This window comes from Rhincodon typus, chromosome 27 (genome assembly GCF_021869965.1).
Source record: "Rhincodon typus isolate 14 chromosome 27, sRhiTyp1.1, whole genome shotgun sequence".
NCBI classification, from domain to species: Eukaryota; Metazoa; Chordata; class Chondrichthyes; order Orectolobiformes; family Rhincodontidae; genus Rhincodon; species Rhincodon typus.
The window spans coordinates 44,263,360-44,286,341 of record NC_063358.1 but is presented as its reverse complement, the minus strand read 5'-3'; the positions used below and the strand labels follow the sequence as shown (position 1 = coordinate 44,286,341).

Below are 22,982 nucleotides of genomic sequence, written 5' to 3'. Positions count from 1 at the left end.
CACAGGGAACATCGAAGGAGCAGCATTCCAAAAGCTTATGATTTCAAATAAACCTGTTGGACTATAATCTGGTTCTTGTGGCTTCCGACTTTATTCTTCTTGCAACAGAGGTGACCGTATTGAGGTGTTCAATAGAATGAATAATTTTGAAAGGGTAAAGAAGGACATTCTGTTTCCACTAGGTGGTGTATCAGGAATGAAACGTCACAATTTCAAGATTGTCAGCAAGAGAGATAGAAGTGAGTTGGGGTGATTCCTTTACTCGGAGAGTTGTTAGGAATTGGAATGCTTTGCCTGGAAGAGTGGTGAAGGTGGAGTCCATAGGAGGTTTCAAAAGAAAGCTGGATTATACTTGAAAGTGATGAGGGCTATAGAGATAGGGCCAGAGACTGGGGCTGGCTGGGTAGCTCTTTTGGGACCTGTTATGGACACAATGGGTTGAATGGCCTCCAATTCTACAAATTGGATCTGAGTCTCATTCATCATTTTTACTGGTTTTCCTTCTTGAAAGGTACAGTAGGGTCAGAGTCTGTATTAATGCAGGGTCAGGGTCTATGATAATGCAGTGTTGGAGTCTGTGTTACAATAGTGACAGGGTCCATGTTATTGCAGTATTGGTGTCTCAGACACCATAGTGCTAGAGTACCTGATAGTTTAGTATCAGCTCCCTGTTAACGTTGTGCCAGGCTGATGGGTCTAATTACTGCACTCACACCATGTTACCGATGTGTGATGTTTTCAGGTTGTCACTATTACTGTAGCATCAGGTATCAGTTACTGTGGTGTCATGGTCCCAGACAGCGGAGTGTTATAAACCCAGGTGATATAGAATCAAGTCACAGATTGTTTAGTGTCAATGTGTGTATTACTGTAGTGTCAGAGTACCAGATACTGTAGAGTCCGAGTACCAGATAGTTTACCATTGGGGTCCAAGGTACTGTGGCGGTGGAGTGATGGGTCTAAATTACTCATGGTACCTGTCACTGTCCTGTCAATGCCCTTGATTGCAAAGTGTCAGGGTTCCAGTTGCTATGGTGTCAGGATATTAGTAAAACCTATGTCAGCGTGCAGGTCACTGTAGTGTCAGGATATCAGTTACTGTAGCTCTGTGCTAATGAATATCCACTGACAGGAGAGTTGGAGGGAGTAATTGGCACAGATAGAATGACAGCATATGACAAACAGGAGATCAGTAGTTGAGGGAGAATTTGAGAACAATGTTTATAGAGCTTCAAAACTCACTCACCCACATCCATTGCATCAAGGCACAGGACGTCAGACACTTGGGATCCGAGTTCATTCTTTGCGAGCACAAAGATATCATCAGTGGAGAAGAGACGGAGTTTGTCACGAGGAACAGTACAGGAACGGGAATCCTGAGACAAGCAATCACTCCACTTTGCATCCATTTCATGATTATGGCACTTACCCAAATTCCTAAGGAGGAAACATGCAGACACAGATCAGCAGGCAACGTGGGCAGACAATTCCCTTTCGAGGGAAATGTAGGAGCAATAAGTTCAGAGAACCCTGATGTCGAAGGCAATTCAGGACTGGATAACAAAAAGAGTCGGGCTTTCAGCAAGTCCAAAGGGAAAAAATCACCTGTGGTCCAAAAGGAATAGAGGAAGTGCAAGAGGGAACCTAAAAAAGCAATTAGAAGAGCAAAAAGGGGGCATGAAAAAGGACTTGCACACAGGATTACAGAGAATCCTAAGATATTTTAAGGGGAAGAAGAGGTTAACCAGGGAAAAAGTAGGGCCTATTAGGGGTACACTGAGGAATCTACAGGAAGCAGAGAGTGTTATAGACACTAGTTACAGGGAGGTGGTCACACCACAGGTTCAATCAGGTAGATGGGTGACCGCCAGGAGAGGCAGGCAGGTAGTGCAGGAGTCTCCTGTGGATACGCCCCTCTCTAAGAGGTATACCACTTTGGATACTGTTGTGGGGGCACAGCCTCTCAGGGGAATATAACAGCAGCAGCCCGGCCTGTGGCACCACAACTGGCTTTGCCGTAGAACAGGGTTGGGCAAGATCCAAACAAGCGATAGTGCTGCAGACTCGCTAGTTAGGGGCACAGACAGGCATTTCTGTGGCTGCATTCAAGACTTCAGGGTGGTGTGTTACCTCCCTTGTGCCAGGGTCAAGGACGTATCTGAGTGGTTCCACAAAATTCTTAAGGGGGAGAGTGAGCAACCAGAGGTCGTTGTGTACATCGGGCCAACAATATAGGTAGAAAGAGGGATGAGGTCCTGCAGAGAGGGCACACCGAGTTAGGAAAGAGGCTGAAAAGCAAAACCTCGAGGCTAGTAATCTCTGGGTCACTACCAGTGCCGCATGCTGGTGAGACAAGGAATAGAAAGATTGGACAGATGTAAGCGTGGCAAAGAAGCCAGTGCAAGGGGCAGGCTTCCATGTTTTTGGACCATTGAGACCTCTTCTGGAGCAGGAGAGACCTGTACAAGAGGGATGGGTTATGTTAGGATCAGTAAATCAGGAAGTAAGTATAGGCAGAGACAGTTAAATGAACACAATGGTGCTATTGGGCTGAAGTGTATTTATTTCAACACAAGGTGTATTATAGGTAAGACAAGTGAGCCTGGAACTTGATCAGTACATGGGACTATGATGTTGTAGCCATTATAAAGACTTGGTTGAGAGAGGGACGGGACTGGCTGCTCAATGTTCCAGGGTTTTGTTGTTTTAGACAAGCTAGAGAGGAAGGTAAAAGAGGAGGAGGAGTGGCATTACTAATCAGGGAAAATGTCACAGCTACACTCGGAGAGAATATATTGGAGGGCTCATCTCCTGGAGCAATAAGGGTAGAATCACTCTGTTAGGATTATACTGGAGGGCCCCCAACAGCCACCGAGACATTGAGGAACAAATATGTCAGCAGATTATGGAAAGATGCGATAAAAACAGATTGTCATAGTGGGTGACTTTAACTTCCCCAATATTGACTGGGATTCCATTAGAGCAAGAGGCTTAGACAGGGCATAATTTGTTAAGGGCATCCAAGAGGGTTTATTGAAACAGTATGTGGATAGTACTGGACCTTGTATTGGCTAATGAGCCCAGCCAGGTGACTGACCCTTCAGTGGGACAGCATTCTGGAAACAGTGATCACAACTCCTTAAGTTGAATGGCTATGAATCAGGATAAATCAGGACCTTGTGGCAAGGTACTAAATTGGGGGAGGGCAAATTATTAGGAGGAGCTGTTATTGGGCAAGTCCACATTTGACATGTGGGAATTGTTTAAAGACCTGCTGATGAGAGTTCAGGACTGGCATGTTCCAGGAAAGAGGGCGGACAAGGATGGCAAGGTAAGGGCTCCTTTGATAATGAGGGAGGTTATGAATTTAGTCAAAAGGATAAAAGCAGCATATGTAAGGTTCAGGGAGCTAAAATCAGGCAGGGCCCATGAGGAATATAAAGAAAGTAGGAAAGAACTCAAGCAGGGATTTAGGAGAACAAGAAGGGGCTATGAAATGACCCAAGGCATTCTATACATACATTAAAACAAAAGGATAACTAGGAAGAAGGTAGGGCCACTCAAGATTTAAGGAGGGAACTTGTGCTTGAAGGCAGAGCATGTGGGTTAGATCCTAAGTGAGTACTTTGGATATTCATCCAATCGAAGGATATGAAAAACAGTGAGATTTGTGTGGAGCATCCTAATATGCTAGAGCACTTTGAGATCAAGAAAGAAGAGGTCTTGGGTCTCTTGCAGAGCATTAAGGTGGATAAGACTCCAGAGCCTGATGGTATCTACCTCAGGTTATTGAGAGAGTCAAGAGAGGAGATTGCTGGAGTCTTAGCCAACATCTTTGTATCCTTATTAGCTACTGGAGAGGTCCCAGAAGACTAGTGAGTAGCTAATTATGCTTGTCTGTTCAAGAAGGGAAACCGGAATAATCCAGGAAACCCTAGGCCGATGAGTTTTGCATCAGTGGTTGGGAAGCTATTGGAGATAATTCTTAGGGATAGTATTTGCACACACTTGGAAAAGCATGGCTTAACTAGGGACAGTCAGCATGGCTTTGTGGAGGGCAGGTCATGTCTTGCTAACGTGATTGAATTGTTCAAGGAGGTGAGAAAGGTGATCAATCAGGGCAGAGCAGTGGATGTTGTCTATATGGATTTTAGTAAGGCTTTTGACAAGTTCCCTCATGGAATGCTCATCCAGAAGATTAAGATGCGTGGGATCTATGGTGACTTGGCCGCTTGGATTTAGAACTGGCTTGCCCATAGAAGGCAGAGGGTCATGGTGGAAAGGTGTTTCCATGGCTGGATGTCTGTGACTAGTAATGTTCCACAAGGATCTGTACTGGCACCTCTGCTATATATATTAATAACTTGGATGAAAATGTAGATGGGCGGGTTTGTAAGTTTACAGACGTTACAAAGATCGGTGGAGTTGTGGATAGTGTAGAAGGTTGTCAAAGGATATAGCGGGATATAGATCAGTTGCAGATATAGGTGGAGAAATGGCAGATGGAGGTTAATCTGGGTAAGTGTGAGGTGCTGCACTTTGGGAGATCAAATGTTAAGGAGGAGTATACAGTTAATGATAGGACCCTGAACAGCGTTGAAGGGGATGGTGACGTTATTGGGGTAGTACTATAGGCTCCCAAATAGTAACGGGAATTAGAGGAACAAATATGCAGCGAAATTTCCAAGACATGCAGGAGAATTAGGGTTGCCAAAGTGGGGGATTTTAATTTTCCTGACATAGACTGGGACTGCCATTGTGTTAAGGGTTCAGATGGGATGAAATTTGTTAAATGTGTTTAGGAAAGTTTCCTCAAGCAGCATATAGAGCAGCCTACTCAGGAAGGGGCAAAACTCAACCTACTCTTGGGAAATAGGGCAGGGCAGGTGACTGAGGTGACAGTGGGGGAGCACTTTGGGACCAGTGAGTATAGTTCTATTAATTTTAATATAGTTATGGAGAATGTCAAAACTGGGCCATAGGTTCAAGTTCTACATTGGGGCAAAGCGAATTTTGATGGAATTAGACAGGAGCTTGCAGGGATTCATTGGAGTAGTTTGTTTGCAGGCAAAGGGACCTCTGGCAAGTGGGAGGCCTTTAAGAGTGTGGTAGCTAGAGTTCAAGGTCTGTATGTTCCTGTGAGGGTGAAGGGCAAGGTTGGCAGGAGTAGGGAACCCTGGATGACAAGAGATATTGAGGCTTTGACCAGAAAAATGGAGGAGGCATGGCTCAGGTACAGGCAGCTGAGATCATGGGAATCCTTGGATATACATGGGGGATAGAGGAGTTTACTGAAGAAGGAAATCAGGAAAGCAAAAAGGGGTCACGAGACAGCTTTGTCTGAGAAGATTAGGGTGAATCCAAGGAAAAACAATAACTAGATACAGAATAGGACACCTCAAGGACCAAAGTGGACATGTATGTGTGGAACCGCAGGAGATGGATGAGTTTCTCAGTGAATATTTCTCATCTACGTTTACCGTGAAGAAAGACATAAAGACTTGGAAACTTGAGGAAGCTAGTGGTGATACCTTGGGGATAGTCCATATCAGAGTTGAGTAGGTGTTGAAAGTATTAGAATGTGGATAAATTTTTTTTTCATAGAATCCCTACAGTGTGGAAACAGGCCCTTCGGCCCAAGAAGTCCACACCGAACCTCAGACCCCACCCACCCAGACCCATCCCCCTATAACCCACCTAATCTACACCTCCCTGAACACTACAGGCAATTTAGCACGGCCAATCCACCTAACCTGCACATCTTTGGACTGTGGGAGGAAACTGGAGCGCCTGGAGGAAACCCACGCAGACACGGGGAGAATGTCTGTGTGGAGTTTGCACAGTCGCCCAAGGCTGGAATCAAACCCGGGTCCCTGGAGCTGTCAGGCAGCAGTGCTAACCACTGTGCCACCGTGCCGCCCCCTGGTCTTGTCCTGGTCCTGATCAGATACACCCAAGAAGCCGACAAGAGGCTAGAGAAGAAATTGCGGGGGCCCTGGCTGATATATTTGCATCATTGTTAGCCATGAGTGAGGTCCTGGAAGACTGGAGGTAGTGAATGTTTTGCCCTTATTCAAGAAGGACTGCAAAGAAAAACCTGGGAATTATAAACCACTAAGTTTAACATCTGTGGTAGGTAAGTTACTTGAGAAGGTTCTGAGGGATAAGATATACATGCATTTGGAAAGACAGGGTTTGATTAGGGGTAGTCTGCATGTCTTCATGCATGGGAGATCATGCCTCACAAATTTGTTAGATTTCTTTGGTGAAGTGACCAGGAAGGTTGAAAAGGGCAGGGCGGTAGACGTAGTCTACATAGATTTCAGTAAGGCCTTTGATAAGGTTTCACATGGTAGGCGGCTCTGGAAGGTTAGATCGCATGGAATCCAGAGAGAGTTGGCAAATTGGATACACAATTGGCTTGATGGTAGGAATCAGAAAGTAATAGTTAAAGGATGCTTGTCGGACTGGAGACCTGTGACTAGTGGTGTACCTCAAGGGTCAGTGCTGGGCCCATTGCTGTTTGTTATCTAGATCAATGATCTGGATGAGAATGTACAAGGCATGATTAGTAAGTTTGTGATGCCACTAAAATAGGCCGTATTGTGGACAGTGAGGAAAGTTATCAGAAATTGCAGCAGGATCTTGATCAGCTGGGGAAGTGGGCCAAGAAATGGCAAATGAAGTTTAACATAGATAAGTGTGAGGTGTTGCATTTTGGAAAGTCAAATCCAGGTAGGAGTTTCATGGTGAATGGTTGGGCCTTAAGGAGTGTAGTGGAGCAGAGGATCCTTGGAGTTCAGGTGCATGGTTCTCTGAAAGTGGAGTCACTTGATAACAGAGCTTGAATGATGATGCAACCATGTTTCACTTCTGTCTTAACCTCAAAGGCTCTATGAGGGATCCACTAATAAAGATCACCGTTCATAGTTCACCATGAAACTGTGATGACAATGAAGGACGATAATGAATTTTGGAGGATATTCATGATCTTCTTGATGTCACACAATTTTGCAGGATTTCACAGTCAAATGATTTTGTCAAGTTTGAAAAATGTTACGTCAAGAGATTGATGTCGTTTACAACATTTTTCTTATAGCTGGCAAGCTGTGAAGATCTGAGGTTCTGCCTCTAGATGGCCTAAACCCACAGTGAGATCCGGGGAGTTAAACTCTTCACGAAGTATAATGAGTTAGTTAGGGAGAGTTCTTGCAATGAATTATCCTGCAATGGAGAGCAGTCTAACATGTACAGAACAGGCACACATGCATATCACACACATACATATGGTAACATACACTCACAGTCACACACACACACACACACATTCAAAATGACACACACAATAATCAACAGTAGACAGTAAAACAGAAACAATATTCACACCAAATGATTGATGTCAAGTTATTTTGCAGAATGCTGATACCAGGTTACTAAATTAACTCCAATAGGCGGGGGGTTGTGGCAGATGTCATAGTAACTCACTTTATTCTGCGGAGTGTGTAGGTTGTTCGGATGTAGGAGTCTCTGCCTGGATCCCAGCTGCATGTCATGCTGATTTTTTCCTTCCAGCTTGTTACACAAGTTAAATTCGTTGGTTTCTCTGGAGGAACTGGAAACAGAGACACAGGCTGCAAAATGAAGGACTTGCACATGCTAGACAGGAACAGCTAGGCTGAAGGATTGAGGTCACCTTGTTATCAAGGGTTGCCAACTCTGGCTAGATCAATTGCATGATGGAGTCTCCAGCAATGAGATGATATTTTCACACTTGTTATGATCTAACCTTCACACTGCAGGATCATGGTCACAGAATCAGGTGTGACCCATCTCTGGATGAACAAAACCCTTCATTGCAGTAAGAGGCTCTGATACGATACGAAGGTGGGTCAAGTTGTGGATAGTGCGGAGGGCTATTCTAGGTTACAAAGGGACATTGAAAGGATGCAGAGCTGGGCTGAGAAGTGGCAGATGGAGTTTAACCCTGAAAAGTGTGAGGTGATTCATTTTGGAAGGATAAACTTGAAAGCAGAATACAGGGTTAACGGACAGATTCTTGGCAGTGTGGAGGAGCAGAGGGATCTTGGGGTTCATGTCCACAGTTCCCTGAAAGCTGCCATCCAGGTGGATAGAGTTGTTAAGAAGGCGTACGGTGTGTTAGCTTTCATTAATAGAGGGATTGAGTTCAAGAGCCGTGAAGTTATGCTCCAGCAATACAAAAGCCTGGTTCGACCACATTTGGAGTATTGTGTCCAGTTCTGGTCGCCTCATTACAGGAAAAATGTGGAAGCGTTGGAAAAGGTGCAGAGGAGATTTACCAGGATGTTGCTTGGAATGGAGGGAAGGTCTTACGACGAAATGTTGAGCAAGCTAGGGCTTTTCTCTTTAGAACGACCAAGTATGAGAGGTGACTTGATAGAGGTGTACAAAATGATCAGAGGTATCAATCAAGTAGACAGCCAGGGACTTTTCCTAGGGTGGAGATAGCTATTACGAGGGGGCATAGTTTTGAAGTGAGTGGAGGCAGATATAGGGGAGACATCACAGGTAGGTTCTTTACTCAGAGTGTGATCGGGGCGTGGAATGCATTGCCGGAGAGGGTAGTGGAGTCGGCCTCATTAGGGGCATTTAAGCACAATTAGATAGGCATATGGATGATAGTACAAAGTAGGGTGAAGGTCGGATAGACCTTAGGATTAGGGTAAAAGTTCGGCACAACATCATGGGCTGAAGGCCTGTACTGTGCTGTACTGTTTTATGTTCTATGAGAGGAGACACTCAGAGACCATAAAATCGGTTCCTAAACTTTGATCTGTGAGTATGGTCGTTGTTGACTCATCAACTGTTGCTCTGTGAACGTTGGTCAAGAGTGAAAATCCCTCCAGGAAACTCACTGCATGATCCAATACTATTCTAACCTGCTGCCTGGAAAGACTCAGCTCTGAGAAGTCTGCCATACCATCCTTTCTCTGTTCTTGCCTAAAAGTGAATCAATTGTCCTAAAAACTCATCTGGTTTACATACTGATTACAACAGGGTCAGCCAGGTGGACCTCATAGAATATGAGTTCCTTGATTATGGCTGTTAATTTGGTCCAATAAGGGAGGCCTGGCTGACAGATAGGAACAGGGCTGTCAGACATCTTGACGATCCTCTGAGAGCTGGCTCTGAGGAAGCTAAATCAGTGTCAAGGACTCTCCATATGCAAAGAAAGGGTGACTTGGTGAAGGGATACCAGCCTCTGTGGAGTTAATTCAGTGGCAATGAGAGAAAAGCACACTCCTGCAGAAATTCATTTGAATCAGTCATCTTTGAGTTGGGTTAAGCACTTCTATTATTTGCGGAGCTTGACTCGTTCGATCCTGCAATCGAAGACGAGGCCCAGTATGTGGAAAAGATGTATTATTTTTTCTGGGCAAATGACAATGGGGCAGGTGAATGGCAACAAGTTGGTTGACACACACAGCTTATTCGGTTATTGACAGCCTAACTTCCCCTAAGACACCAGATACTAAAACCTTTCAAGAGTTGATGGATTTAATTAAGGAATATTAGAACCCCAAGCCTCCTCTAATTCTGAGATACTATCAGTTTTACTGGGCAATTCGAGAACCAGGGGAATCCGCATCGGGATTTTTAACTAGGTTACAACAACTGGCAAGTGACTTTGGTTTAAGCCTTAATGAGATGCTGAGAGACCATTTAGAATGTGGGATTAATGATATAACCATGTAAAAGCGCCTACTAGCTGAAGCCCAACTGGACTTCAACCAGGAACTAAACTGGCTTTATCAATGGAAAATGCAGCAAGTGGACCATATGATTTGCAGGGTGTTCTGATTGAAGTGGACACCCTTGCCAGTGTGACGGAAGTTGGGGAGCAGCATTTGAAGTGAAGGCAATTTCATGGGCTCACTCAGGTCATATCCTGAACAAAGCGAACCTAGGTCTGCTCACAGCAAAACCTCAAAACAAAGCCAATCCTCAGCCAAACAGTTAACATTTTCTTCAGGATCTGAGCCGGCAAGGCCATTGTAGTTGCTATCAGCATGCGGACTTGCGACTAGACCTAAACTGATTAAGAGAACTCCTAGGCTGGTATCTCAGAGAGTGAACAACCTGAAAAGACCACCTGCATCTAGTTTGGAACAGTAAAATTGCTTAGCAACATCCAGATGAGGGCAAATCAAAATAAACATCTGGTTAAATGGTCACCCAGTTCTAATGGAGGTCTAAACCAGAGCAGGCATTTCTGTGATTGCAGAACAAGTCTTTAACAAAATTCAATCCTTAAGTTTGCATAAGACCTTGGCTCGACTCTGAACCTAAACAGGAGAACCTTCACAGATTAAGGGGACAGCTTCGGTTCCAGACTCTTATGAGAAGCAGCTGGTTCAGTTACCATTGATTGTGGTAAAAGGCTCGAGCCCAAGTTTGATGGATTGAAATTGGTTGAGAAACATTCCCCTAGATTGGCTCAACATTTTTCAATTAGAAAACGGCTGCCTGAGTGAGGTCCTAATTAAATACCTGGAGGATTTTCAGGAAGGTCTAGGGACTATCAAAGGAGTCAAGACTACCTTGCATGTTGACAGGAAGTAATTCCACCATCCCACAAAGCCCACCCAGTGCCATTTGCCTTCCATACAAAAGTAGAGGCAGAAATCAGAAGGCTGGAAAACGAGGGAATCATCAAACTGAGATAACAAGGTGTAGAGCTCGATGAACACAGCAGGCCAAGCAGCATCAGAGGAGCAGGAAGGCTGATGTTTCGGGCCTAGACCCTTCTTCAGAAATGGGGCAGGGGAAGGGGGTTCTGAAATAAATAGGGAGAGAGGGGGAGGCGGATAGAAGATGGATAGAGGAGAAGATAGGTGGAGAGGAGACAGACAGGTCAAAGAGGCGGGGATGGAGCCAGTAAAGGTGAGTGTAGGTGGGGAGTTAGGGAGGAGATAGGTCAGTCCAGGGAGGACGGACAGGTCAAGGGGGCGGGATGAGGTTAGTAGGTAGGAGAGAGGGGTGGGGCTTGAAGTGGGAGGAGGGGATAGGTGGGACGAAGGACAGGTTAGGGAGGTTGGTTTTGGGATGTGGTTGGGGGGGGAAGATTTTGAAGCTTGTGAAGTCCACATTGATACCATTGGGCTGCAACCTTCAGGTGCCATCGTTGTGGCACTGCAGGAGGCCCAGGATGGACATGGTGTCTGAGGAATGGGAGGGAGAGTTGAAATGGTTCGCGACTGGGAGGTGCAGTTGTTTAGTGCAAACCGAGCATAGGTGTTCTGCAAAGCGGTCCCCAAGCCTCCGCCTGGTTTTCCCGATATAGAGGAGGCCACAACGGGAACAGCGGATATAGTATACCACATTAGCAGATGTGCAGGTGAACATCTGCATGATGTGGAAAGTCTTCTTGGGGCCTGGGATGGGGGTGAGGGGGGAGGTGTAGGGGCAGGTGTAGCACTTCCTGCGGTTGCAGGGAAAAGTGCCGGGTGTGGTGGGGCTGGAGGGGAGTGTGGAGCGGACAAGGGAGTCATGGACAGCGTGGTCCCTCCGGAAAGCAGATAAGGGTGGGGAGGGAAAAATGTCTTTGGTGGGGTCGGATTGCAGATGGCGGAAGTGTCGGAGGATGATGCGTTGGATCCAGAGGTTGGTGGGGTGGTATGTGACGACGAGGGGGATTCTGTTTTGGTTGTTATTGCGGGGAGAGGGTGTAAAAGATGAGTTGCAGGAAATGCGGGAGACACGGTTGAGGGCGTTCTTGACTACTGAGGGGGTGGACGTTGCGGTCCTTGAAAAATGAGGACATCTGAGATGTACGGGAGTGGAATGCCTCATCCTGGGAGCAGATGCGGCAGAGGCGAAGGAATTGGGAATAGGGGATGGCATTTTTGCAGGAAGGTGGGTGGGAGGAGGTGTATTCTAGGTAGCTGTGGGAGTCGGTGGGCTTCAAATGGATATCAGTTTCTGGGTGGTTGCCAGAGATGAAAACAGAGAGGTCCGGAAGGAGAGAGAGGTATCGGAGATGGGCCAGGTGAACGTAAGGTTGGGGTGGAAGGTGTTGGTGAAGTGGATGAACTGTTCGAGCTCCTCGTGGGTGCACGAGGCGGCGCCGATACAGTCAGTAATGTAGCGGAGGAAGAGGTGGGGTTTAGGGCCAGTGTAACTACGGAAGAGGGATTGTTCCACGTAACCTACAAAGAGGCAGGCGTAGCTTGGGCCCATGCGGGTACCCATGGCCACCGCCTTTGTCTGTAGGAAGTGGGAGGAATTGAAAGAGAAGTTGTTGAGTTTGAGGACGAGTTCGGCTAAGCGGATGAGGGTGTCAGTGGAGGGGGACTGGTCGGGCCTGCGGGACAGGAAGAAGCGGAGGACCTTTAGGCCATCTGCATGGGGAATGCAGGTGTATAGGGACTGGACATCCATGGTAAAGATGAGGTGTTGGGGACCAGGGAATTGGAAGTTTTGGAGGAGGTGGAGGGTGTGGGTGGTGTCACGGACGTAGGTAGGGAGTTCCTGGACCAAGGGGGAGAAAACCGGGAGAAAATCATCAAACCGGTCCAGTTTGCAGAATGGGCAGCACCAGTCATACAGATTGTGAAGCCTGAGGCTCGGTTTGCCTTTGTGGGGATTTTAAACAAATGGTAAACTACTTATTGCAGCTGGATAAATACCCAGTCCCTTGCATTGAGGATGTTTACGTAAATTTGGCAAGGGGGCTGTCCTTCACGAAGCTGGACATGAGAAATGAGTACTTGCACTTGTCGTTAAATGAGGATTCCCAAAGGTATGCTACAATTAATACCTATAAGCATTTGTACAAATATACAAGACTGTAATTTAGGTATCATCAGCCTGTGCCATTTTCCAGTGGACAATGGAAAACATTTTACAAGGTCTACCCCAGGTCACCATTATCTAGATGACATGCTAATAACATGGAAGACCAATAAGGAGAACTTAGAGAACTTGAGACATTTCTCCCAGACCGGTGTCCACCTTAGAATGGAAATGTGTGTGTTTCAGGTACTCCAAGTGATCTACTTGGGCTACAGAGTTGAAAAGACTGGGTTACACACTTTGAAAGATAAATTGAGGGGGATCAAAGGGTGCCCTAGCTCTTACATCTGTACCGTAGCTTGTGTCTTTCCTTGGACCAGTAAATTATTATAGAAAGTTCATACATAACATGGCCTCCATATTGGCACTTTTGCATCAACTCTTAAAAAATGGTCAGCCTTGGAAATATTGGCATTGCCAAGCTACAGCTTGCAGGCAAGTGAAAGAACAATTATCATCCTTGAAGATTCCGGCACACTATGATCCCAAGCAAGATCTGATGTTGGCATGTGATGCCTCCCCGTACGGCATAGGGGCAGTATTAGCTCATAGATGGCCCAGCAGAGAGGAATGCCCAATAGCATATGCCTGCAGGACATCTGATGCAGAAGGAAGGTTTGGCCACACAATTCCCACATTTTTGGGAATGGCCAGGCAAACCCTGAATTCAGCTACACATCAACGGTGCAGGTCCTTTCATGGGCTCAATGTTCTTAGTCATTGTGGATGCCATCTCATAGTGGCTGATCGTGCATAGAGTTAATTCATCAAACACGAGAAAGCAGTGGAAAAACTGTGCACGTATTTTGCAAGACACAGACTCCCAGAAGTGTTGGTCACGGATAATGTTCTAGGGGTGAATTTGAATATTTCCTAAAGTCAAGTGGTATTTGACTTATAAGGACAGCTGTGTACTATCCATCATCAGATGACCTGGCAGAAAGAGCATTCCAAACTTTGAAGGCAAGCTTAAACAAGCAGCCTACCAAATTGTCCCAATTCCCATTTTATTATAGGACCATCACTCATGCAATGACAGGGACACGGTCTGAGGAAGGGTCATAGAATCACAGAATCCCTACAGTGTGGAAACAGGCTATTCAGTCCAATAATTCCACACTGCCCCTCTGAAGAGCATCCCAACCAGATCCATCCCACTACCCTTTGCTTATAACCCTGCATTTCCCATGTCTAATCCACCTAACTTACACATCACTGGACACTAGGGGCAACTTAGCATGGCCAATCCACCTAGTCCACACATCTTTGTACTGTGGGAGGAAACCGGAGCACCCGGAGGAAACCCACGCAGACCTGGGGAGAATGTGCAAACTCCACAGAGACAGTCACCCGAGGCTGGAAACAAACCCAGGTGAGGCAGCAGTGCTAACCATGGCACTGAACCCGAAACTTTAACTCTGACTTTTTCTTCACAGATGCTGCCAGACCTGCTGAGTTTTTCTAGAAACTTCTGTAAATCAGGAACAAAACAGCATCTGCAGTTCTTTTGGTTTTTATTTGGAATAGGTAAGAGGCATGGTCGAAGCGAGGTCAGGTCTAGTGACGTATAAAGTTTGGTTAGATACGATGGTTCTGAAAAAGCAATTTTTTTTGTATATAACAAACAATAAGGGTCCCAGTATTGATCCTTGTGGTACACCAACTGACACCAGTCTCCAATTACTCAAATTACCTATTAATAAATCAGTTTCTGATCTATCTCACCAGGTTTCCCTCAATTCCCTGTGCTTTATCTTCTCAATCAGTCTCCCATGTGGGACCTTATCATTAGCTTTGCTAAAATCCATATAAACTACATCAACTGAACTTCCCTCATCCATGCATTTGATCACATTTTCAAAAAATTCTGACAAATTTGTTAGACATGACCTCCTTCTGACAAAGTCATACTGACTATCTCTAAGTAACCCATGCCTTTCCATCAGAAGTCCTTCAGAATTTTCTCCAATAGTTTCCCTACCTTTGACATGAGACTCACCGGTCTGTAATTTCCTGGTTCATCCCTACTGCCCCTCTTAAAAAGTGGAACCACATTAGCCGTCCTCCAGCCCTCTGGCACTTCCCCTGTGGCCAGAGAGGAATTAAAAATTTGTGTCAGAGCCTGTGCAATTTCCTGCCTCACCTCCCACAGCCTCCTGGGATGCAAATCATCTGGGCCAGGGAAATTGTATGTTTTTAAGCTTGACAGAGGCTCTAACACTTCTCCATTCCTATGTCAAACTGTGCAAGTTCTTCACAGTACCTTTTCCTGAATTCTATACCTACATTCTCCTTTTCCAGAGGGAAGATTGAAGAGAAGTATTAATTCAACACCCTGCCAACATCCTATGGCTTCACACACAGGTTGTCCCCATGGTCCCTAATTAGGTCCTACTCTTTCCCTGGTTAACCTCTTCTCTTTAATGTATTTAAAAACCTTAATGGTAAGGGGAGCTGAACAAAGAGACTTTGGGGTGCAGGTTCATAGTTCTGTAAAAGTGGAGTCATAGGTAGACAGGACAGTGAAGAAGGCATATGGTACGCTTGTCTTCATTGGTCAGTGCATTGAGTATGGGAGTTGGAAGGTCATGTTGTGGTTGTGCAGGACATTGATTAGGCCACTTTTGAAATAGAATGTTCAATTCTGGTCTTGCTGCTGTAGGAAAGATGTGAAACTTGAGAGGGTTCAGAAAAGATTTACAAAGATGTTGCCAGGTTTGGAAACATAGAAACAAAGAAGATAGAAGCAGGAGGAAGCCATTCGGTCCTTTGAGCCTGCTCTGCCATTCTTCATGATCATTGCTGATCATCCAACTCGATAGCCCAAGTGTTATATCAAGCCACCTCTAAGAACATAGAACATAGAACAGTACAGCACAGTACAGGCCCTTCGGCCCACGATGCTGTGCCGAACTTTTACCCTAATCCTAAGATCTATCTAACCTCCACCCCTACCTTATACTTTCAGCCATATGCCTATCTAATTGCCACTTAAATGTCCCTAATGAGGCCAACTCCACTACCCTCTCCGGCAATGCATTCCACGCCCCGAACACCCTCTGAGTAAAGAACCTACCTTTGACGTCTCCCCTATATCTACCTCCACTCACTTTAAAACTATGTCCCCTCGTAATAGCTACCTCCACCCTCGGAAAAAGTCTCTGGCTGTCCACTCTATCGATACCTCTGATCATTTTGTACACCTCTATTACTTAATAGACCTCATCTGCATCCTAAATGGTCTACCCTGAATCCTCATACTGTGACACCTGGTTCTGGACACACCCACCATCAGGAACATCCTCCCTGCACCTACCCTGTGTACTGCTGTTAGAATTTTATAAGTGTCTGTGAGGTTCCCCCCAGTTCATGTGAACTCCAGCCAAAACAATCCTAACCTAGTCAATCTCTTTTCATATATCAGTCCCACCATCCCTGGAATCAGCCTGGTAAACCTTTGTGGCGCTCCCTCAAGAGCAAGAGTATCCTTCCCCAGAAAAGAGACCAAAACTGCACACAATATTCCAGGTGTGGCCTCATCAAGGCCCTGTACAACTGCAACAACACACCCCTGCTCCTGTACTTGAAACCTCTCACAATGAAGGCCAACATATCATTTGTCTTCTTTACCGCCAGCTGCACCTGCATGCTTACCTTCAGAAACTCATGCACAAGGACACCCAGATCCCAATGCACACTCCTCTCTCTCCCAATTTACAGCCATTCAGGTAGTAATCTGCCTTCATGTTTCTGCTTTTTTTTTGTTTTTGGAGGGTTTGAGTTAAAGGGAAATGCTGAATAGGCTGAGGCTATTTTCCCTGGAACATAGGAGGTTGATGGGTGACCTTATAGAGGTTTATAATATCATGAAAGGCATAGATAGGGTCAATAGCCAAGATCTTTTCCCCAGGGTAGGAGAGTCCAAAACTAGAGGACACAGGTTTAAGGTGAGAGAGTGATTTAAAAGGGGCAGTAGAGGCAACTTCTTCATGTAGAGGGTGTATGGAATGAGCTGCCAGAGGAGGTGGTAGAGGCTGGTACAATTACAACATTTAAAAGACACCTGAATGGGTATATGAATAGGAAGGGTTTAGAAGAATACGGGCCAAATGCTGGCAAATGGACTAGGTTCATTTAGGATACTGGCTGGCATGGACAAGTTGGACTGAAGAGTCTGTTGTCATGTTGTACATCCCTATGATGGAATCTCCCAAATCTTGTTCGCAAATCCGTTTTCATGTCTCTTTTTGCTCTTCTAATCGCTTTCTTAAGTTCCCTCCTGCACTTCCTGTATTCCTCTACGGCCGTAGTTGAATTGCTCCCTTTGGACTTGCTAAAAGCACTACTCTTCTTCTTTGTCCAGTCTTGCATTGTCCTAGACATCCATGGTTTTGAACATATTGCTCCTACCTTTCCCTATAAAGGGTACATGTTGGACCTGTTTTCTCTCTTTTTGAATGCCTTCCATTACTCCACTGCGGACTTACCCACAAAGAGCTGTTCCCAGTCCACTGTGGCCAGCTCCTGCTTTACTTTAATAAAATCTATCTTCACCCCTTTGCAGGCCATCTTTTTCCTTGTCCAGAACAAATTTGAACCATACCGTGTTGTGGTCACTATTGCCTAAATGTTCCCCCACTGCCACACAGAACACTTGTTCAGAACCAGCTCCAGCCTTCTACGTATTGATACAAAAAACTCTCCTGGATACATTTCAAGAAGTCAGCCCCCTCTAAACCCTTAATGCTATGACTATCCCAATTTATGTTTGGAACATGGAAATCTCCTAGTATAATTAATTACCTGATTATTACTCTTACACACCTCTATGAACAGTCTTCATCGCTGCTCCTCTACTTCCTGCTGACTCTTTACTGGGAGTATGTTATAGGCCCCCAAAGTAGCTGTTCCCCCCCCTCAACATTTCTAAGTTCTACCCACAAAGCCTTGTTTGAGGACCCTTCTAAGATATCATCTCTCCTTATTCAGTAATTGACTCCTCAACCAGAGACAGGAACTGAATATCCAGGGCTATTTATCATTACCATTTATAACACCCCTGATTGCTTATATGCTGCTGCAGAGTTACTGGGAGCACTATGTTTTCAGCTGAATTGACTGTAGTTGCTTGGGTCATACTGGACCAGTGGAAGGGGTGGTGAGCTTTTGAAAGGCCTTTGAATTAAACAGCTACTGATTAGTCACAAGGCTGTAGTTACAATTTGCAGAATGACAATGGTATAGAGCAGAGACTGCAGAGAAGTCTGTCAGTGTGGTAGAAGACTGTTTGTGTGGCATTGTAGATACTGTCCAGATATGCAGACAGTCTCAAAATATCAACAAAATATCTAACCTAGATCACTGATTCTTAGTCCAGATTATGCACACCTAATTAAAAATGGACATGCAATTTAAGTCAGGACAATGGTTGGGTGAACATAAGTAGCTGTTTGTTCATTAAGTTAAGGCTCTGCAGTGGGTAAAGGCTGGGATGGTGTCTGCTTTAAGATGAGAAGGAAAATGACTGAGCAGCAATTGAGATGAATTTACTCTATTTCCTTCCTTTGAGGGCCATTGTAATTTAGTCTCAGTCTATGTGCTGTTGTCATTCATGTGACTAGATCTCCCTTGATTCTGTTCAAGCAGCAATGTCAGGTCCAGTCTGACAACTCCTGCACAATGTGGTATCCATTTAAAGGAAAGGACCGTGGCTATTCCTATAATAAGCTCCTGGCATGTTTTCCACCTAATTTAGGCTGCTTAGGCTGAGGAATTTGAAATGTCTCAGTTTCGAACTCAGTGTAATTTTTTGACCGATCAAATAATATCCTTAGATATGTTATGGATAAACATAGTAGGAAAATGACAGCAGTAATGGATTTGTATGACCATTCCCCCCGTGTCTGCATGGTTTTCCTCCGGGTCCTCCAGTTTCCTTCCACAGTCCAAAGATATTTAGTTTAGGTGGTTTGGCCATGGGAATTACAAGGATAGGGTTGGCGTGATTCTGGGTATGATACTCTTTGGAGAGTCTGTATGGACTTATTGGGCCAAATGGCTTATTTTCACACTGAAGGGATCTATTTGCCCACAGTGAGATATACCACAGATTTTCAGATGTTACCTGTGGGCTATAATGTTTACAAAATATTCATTGGTGGACCAATGTAATTTCTAAAGTAGCAACTTGGAGACAGGCAGGGAAGCTAACAGCTGCAGTTTGACAAAGTTTCCAGAATGTTGTGCTTCTGACTGTTGATACTTACAACCAGCTTGGATTTGCACGCCATTTTGCAGAATTCCTTCTGATCCTTGCGGAATCTGACAGCTGAGGTTTCCAACTGTTTGGTTGAAAGCAGAAATGTTGACTTGGGATACGGTCCTGTTCACAATTGTGTACTGTGTCTTGTCAATGTACTTATTGTCGAGTTGCCACAGTATCTGAGAGGCGTGAGTGATAGAGCCCATAACACAGGAGGTGTTTGTTATTTTGCAGGTAGCAACCAGTGATGATCCCAGGTGCACAGGGTTGGCACTGACTGAGATCCTGAGGCATTCATGTGCATCCGAAAGAACTCCTGTAAAGAAATAGGAGCAAACAGTCATCACATCGATGCTTTATTTTAAAACCACTGTTTTGTAACTGACATCTAAATAACTTGGGAAAGGCTAAACCTAACCCACTTATCTTATTAGACAGCTTCCAATCAGATTGAAGTGATGGGAAGAGTCTTTTCATGACATTAAAGAACTACAATCCACCAGTTAGAGATAGCAAGAACTGCAGATGCTGGAGTCATAGACAACACAGTGTGGAGCTGGAGGAACACAGCAGGCCAGGCAGCATCAGAAGAGCAGGAAGTCTATGTCCCGGGCCAAAATGTCAACTTTCCTGCTCCTCTGATGCTGCCTGGCCTGCTATGTTCCTCCAGCTCCATATTGTGTTGAGTCTGCAATCCACCAATACTCCTGTCCACAAAAAGCACTAATCAACAACATAATGGGGGCTTTGACAAAGACAAAGATGAGATCCACTAGGTTCAAGGACAGTCAGTGGCTAGGATTTGGCATTTTGGAGTTCACGTATGGCAGCTGATGTACCCTCTGCCTGGTCCGGGATGAGCATTCTCACACTATCGAACGGTTTTCAGCTAATTTAATATGCAATGAAATTGAAGAGCATGTTAAATGGCAAATCGCATGTGACTCTTGGGTGAATGTTCTGAACCCACACTCCCCTTCACTCACTGGGAAATCTCGTTTGTTCATTTGATTACCTCGAAAGATGAAAGGAGAGACTTAATTCAGAGGCCCAGGCTAGTGCTCTGTAGATGGGATTTCAATTCCCACTGTGGTACATGCTGCAATTTAATTTCAATTATTAAAATCTGGATTTGAAATTTGTCTACAGTGTCATCTTCCAATTTGAAACCTTGTTTCTCACTTACTCAAAAAATATAATGAGACTGGGTGTAAAAAGGCTTGTGCAGCTTCATGGTAATGTACCTATATCTGAGCCAGAAGGTCTTTACCTGGATGGCATCACAACACAAAGCATTGGCTGGAGTGCCTCCTCACCCTGGTAATGTTATTTTAATTCATTAGATTTTTATTAAAGTTTTGTTCTAGCTGCAGTGAAGGTTTCATACACCTTCAAGGGGTTGATGATTAATTTAGATTACGGAATCATTATGGCACAATAGGAGGCACTTCAGCCCATCATCCTTACACCTTCCCTAATCTCCTGCCTTTATCCCACATCCCTGCGCACCATTTCTATCCAAATAACTATTTAAAGCCTCAACTGAACCTGCCTCCACATTTCCAGACAATGCATTCCATACCCTAACAGAAAGTAAAGTTGTCATGGTCTTACCAGATCATAGGGCTGGTCTCTCATTGGAGAGAGATGACTGTTGGTGGTTATAACCTGATGGTCACCATGCCTCAGATGACGGGAGAGTTTGAGAAGGAGACTCCTTCATGGAAACAGTGCAGGAATTGAACCCAAACTGTTGATATTGCTCTGCATCACAAACCAGCCATCCATCAACTGTGTTAACCAACAAATCACTCTGTGAAAAGCATTTTTTCTCACGTCATCCCTTGTTTTGTTTACACATCGCTTTAAATCACTTCAACCCTTTCGGTCTTGTTCCTTTTACGAGTGGAAGCAGCTTCACCTTATCTATACTGTCGAGCCCACTCATGATTTTGAAAAGTTCAGTCAGATCTCCTCTCAGTCTTCTTCTCTCCAGGAAGATCAGTCCTCAAAACTGACATTTCTCATTCATCGCACCATTCTTTCCAATGCATTCATATTCTTCCTATAATGTGATGTCCATGACTGTAAATAATACAGGTCTGACAAGTCTCTTTGACCAAGATCTTTGTATCCTCGCGAGCTACTAGAGAGGTCCCTGAGGACTGGCAAGTAGCCAGTCTGTTCCTCTGTTCAAGAAGGGAAATGCGGATAATCCAGGAAACGATAGACCGGTGAGTCTCACAGCTGTGGTTGGGAAGCTACTGGATATTCTCAGGGATAGGATTTACACACATTTGGAAAAGCATGGCCTAATTCGGGACAGTCAGTATGGCTTTGTGCAGGGCAGGTAATGTCTTACTAACTTGATCGAATTTTTCAAGGAGGCGATGAAGGTGAGCAGAGAGATGCAGCAATCGATATTGTCTACATGGATTTTGGTAAGGCTTTTGACAAGGTCGCTCATGGCAGGCTTACCAGAAGACTAAAATGCAAGGGATTGACTTGGGCACATGGATTCAGAATTGGCTTGCCCACAGAAGACAGAAGGTAGTGATGGAAGGGTGTTTTTCTGTTTCGAGGTCTATGACTAGTGGTGTTCCATAGGGATCTGTACTGGGACCTCTGCTTTTTGTGATATATAGAAATGACTTGAATGAAAATGTAGATGGATGGGTTAGTACATTTGCAGACAACACAAAGATCAGTGGAGTTCTGGACAGTACAGAAGATTGTCAAAGGATACAGTGGGATATAGATCAGTTGTAGGTATGGGTGGAGAAATGGCAGATGGAGTTTAATCTGGGCAAGTGTGACATACTGCACTTTGGGAGATCAAATATTAAGGAAAAAAATATAGTTAATGGCAGGATACTGAACAGCTTTGATGTACAGAGGGATCTTGGGGATCGAGTCCAAAGCTCCCTGAAAGGGGCCACACAAGTAGATAGGGTGGTAAAGAAGGCATATGGCATGCTTGCCTTTATTGGTCGGGGAATTGAGTACAAGAGTCAGGATGTCATGTTGTAGCTTTATAAAACTTTGGTTAGGCCACAGTTAGAGTACTGCATTCAATTCTGGTTGTCACATTACAGGAAGGATGTGGAGGCTTTGGAGAGTGTGCATAAGTGCTTCCCAGGTTGCTGCCGAGAGGGGATGACCTATAAGTTGAGGCCAGAAAATTTCAGGTGTTTTCTCTGAAGTGGCGGATGCTGATGGTGAGACTTGATAGAAGTCTATAAAATGATGAGATGCATAGATAGGGTTGATGGTCAGAATCTTTTTCCCAGAGTTGAAATGACTAAAATAGCGAGCATGCATTTAGGGTGAGAGGAGAAATGTTCAAAGGAGATGTGAGGGGCAATTTTTTTTAAAAAAAGTGGTAGGAGTCTGGAACGTGCTGCCAGGAGTAGTGGTGGACGCAGATACAATAGGAGCATTTAAGGGACTTTTATATAAGCACATGAATATGCAAAGGATGGAGAGATATGGACCAATGGCAGGCAGAAGAGATTAGTTTAATTTGGTCAGAGATAGTAGGAACTGCAGATGCTGGAGAATCCGAGACAACAAGGTGCAGGGCTGGATGAACACAGCAGGCCAAGCAGCATCATAGGAGCAGAAAGGCTGACGTTTCGGGCCTAGACCCTTCATCAGAAAAGGGGGAGGGGAAGGGGGTTCTGAAATAAATAGGGAGAGAGTGGGAGGCGGAAAGAAGATGGATAGAGGAGAGGATAGGTGGAGAGGAAACAAACAGGTCGAACAGGCGGGGATGGAGCCAGGAAAGGTGAGTGTAGGTGGGGAGTTAGGGAGGGGATAGGTCAGTCCAGGGAGGACGGACAGGTCAAGGGGGCGGGATGAGGTTAGTCGGTAGGAGATGGGGGTG

At 45.0% G+C, this 22,982-nt stretch overlaps 1 protein-coding gene across 1 annotated transcript in view; it reads right to left on the bottom strand.

The window, feature by feature from the left end:
• Window positions 1–22,982, bottom strand: part of LOC109922499 (granulocyte colony-stimulating factor receptor-like) — a 214,078-nt gene that overhangs the window by 97,229 nt on the left and 93,867 nt on the right. The window contains exons 4-6 of the mRNA XM_048612970.1: window positions 19,101–19,412; window positions 7,486–7,612; window positions 1,247–1,437 (exon numbers count right to left, since the gene is read on the bottom strand). Coding sequence (XP_048468927.1) covers window positions 1,247–1,437; window positions 7,486–7,612; window positions 19,101–19,412 — 630 coding nt within the window. The remainder of the gene's footprint in view (window positions 1–1,246; window positions 1,438–7,485; window positions 7,613–19,100; window positions 19,413–22,982) is intronic.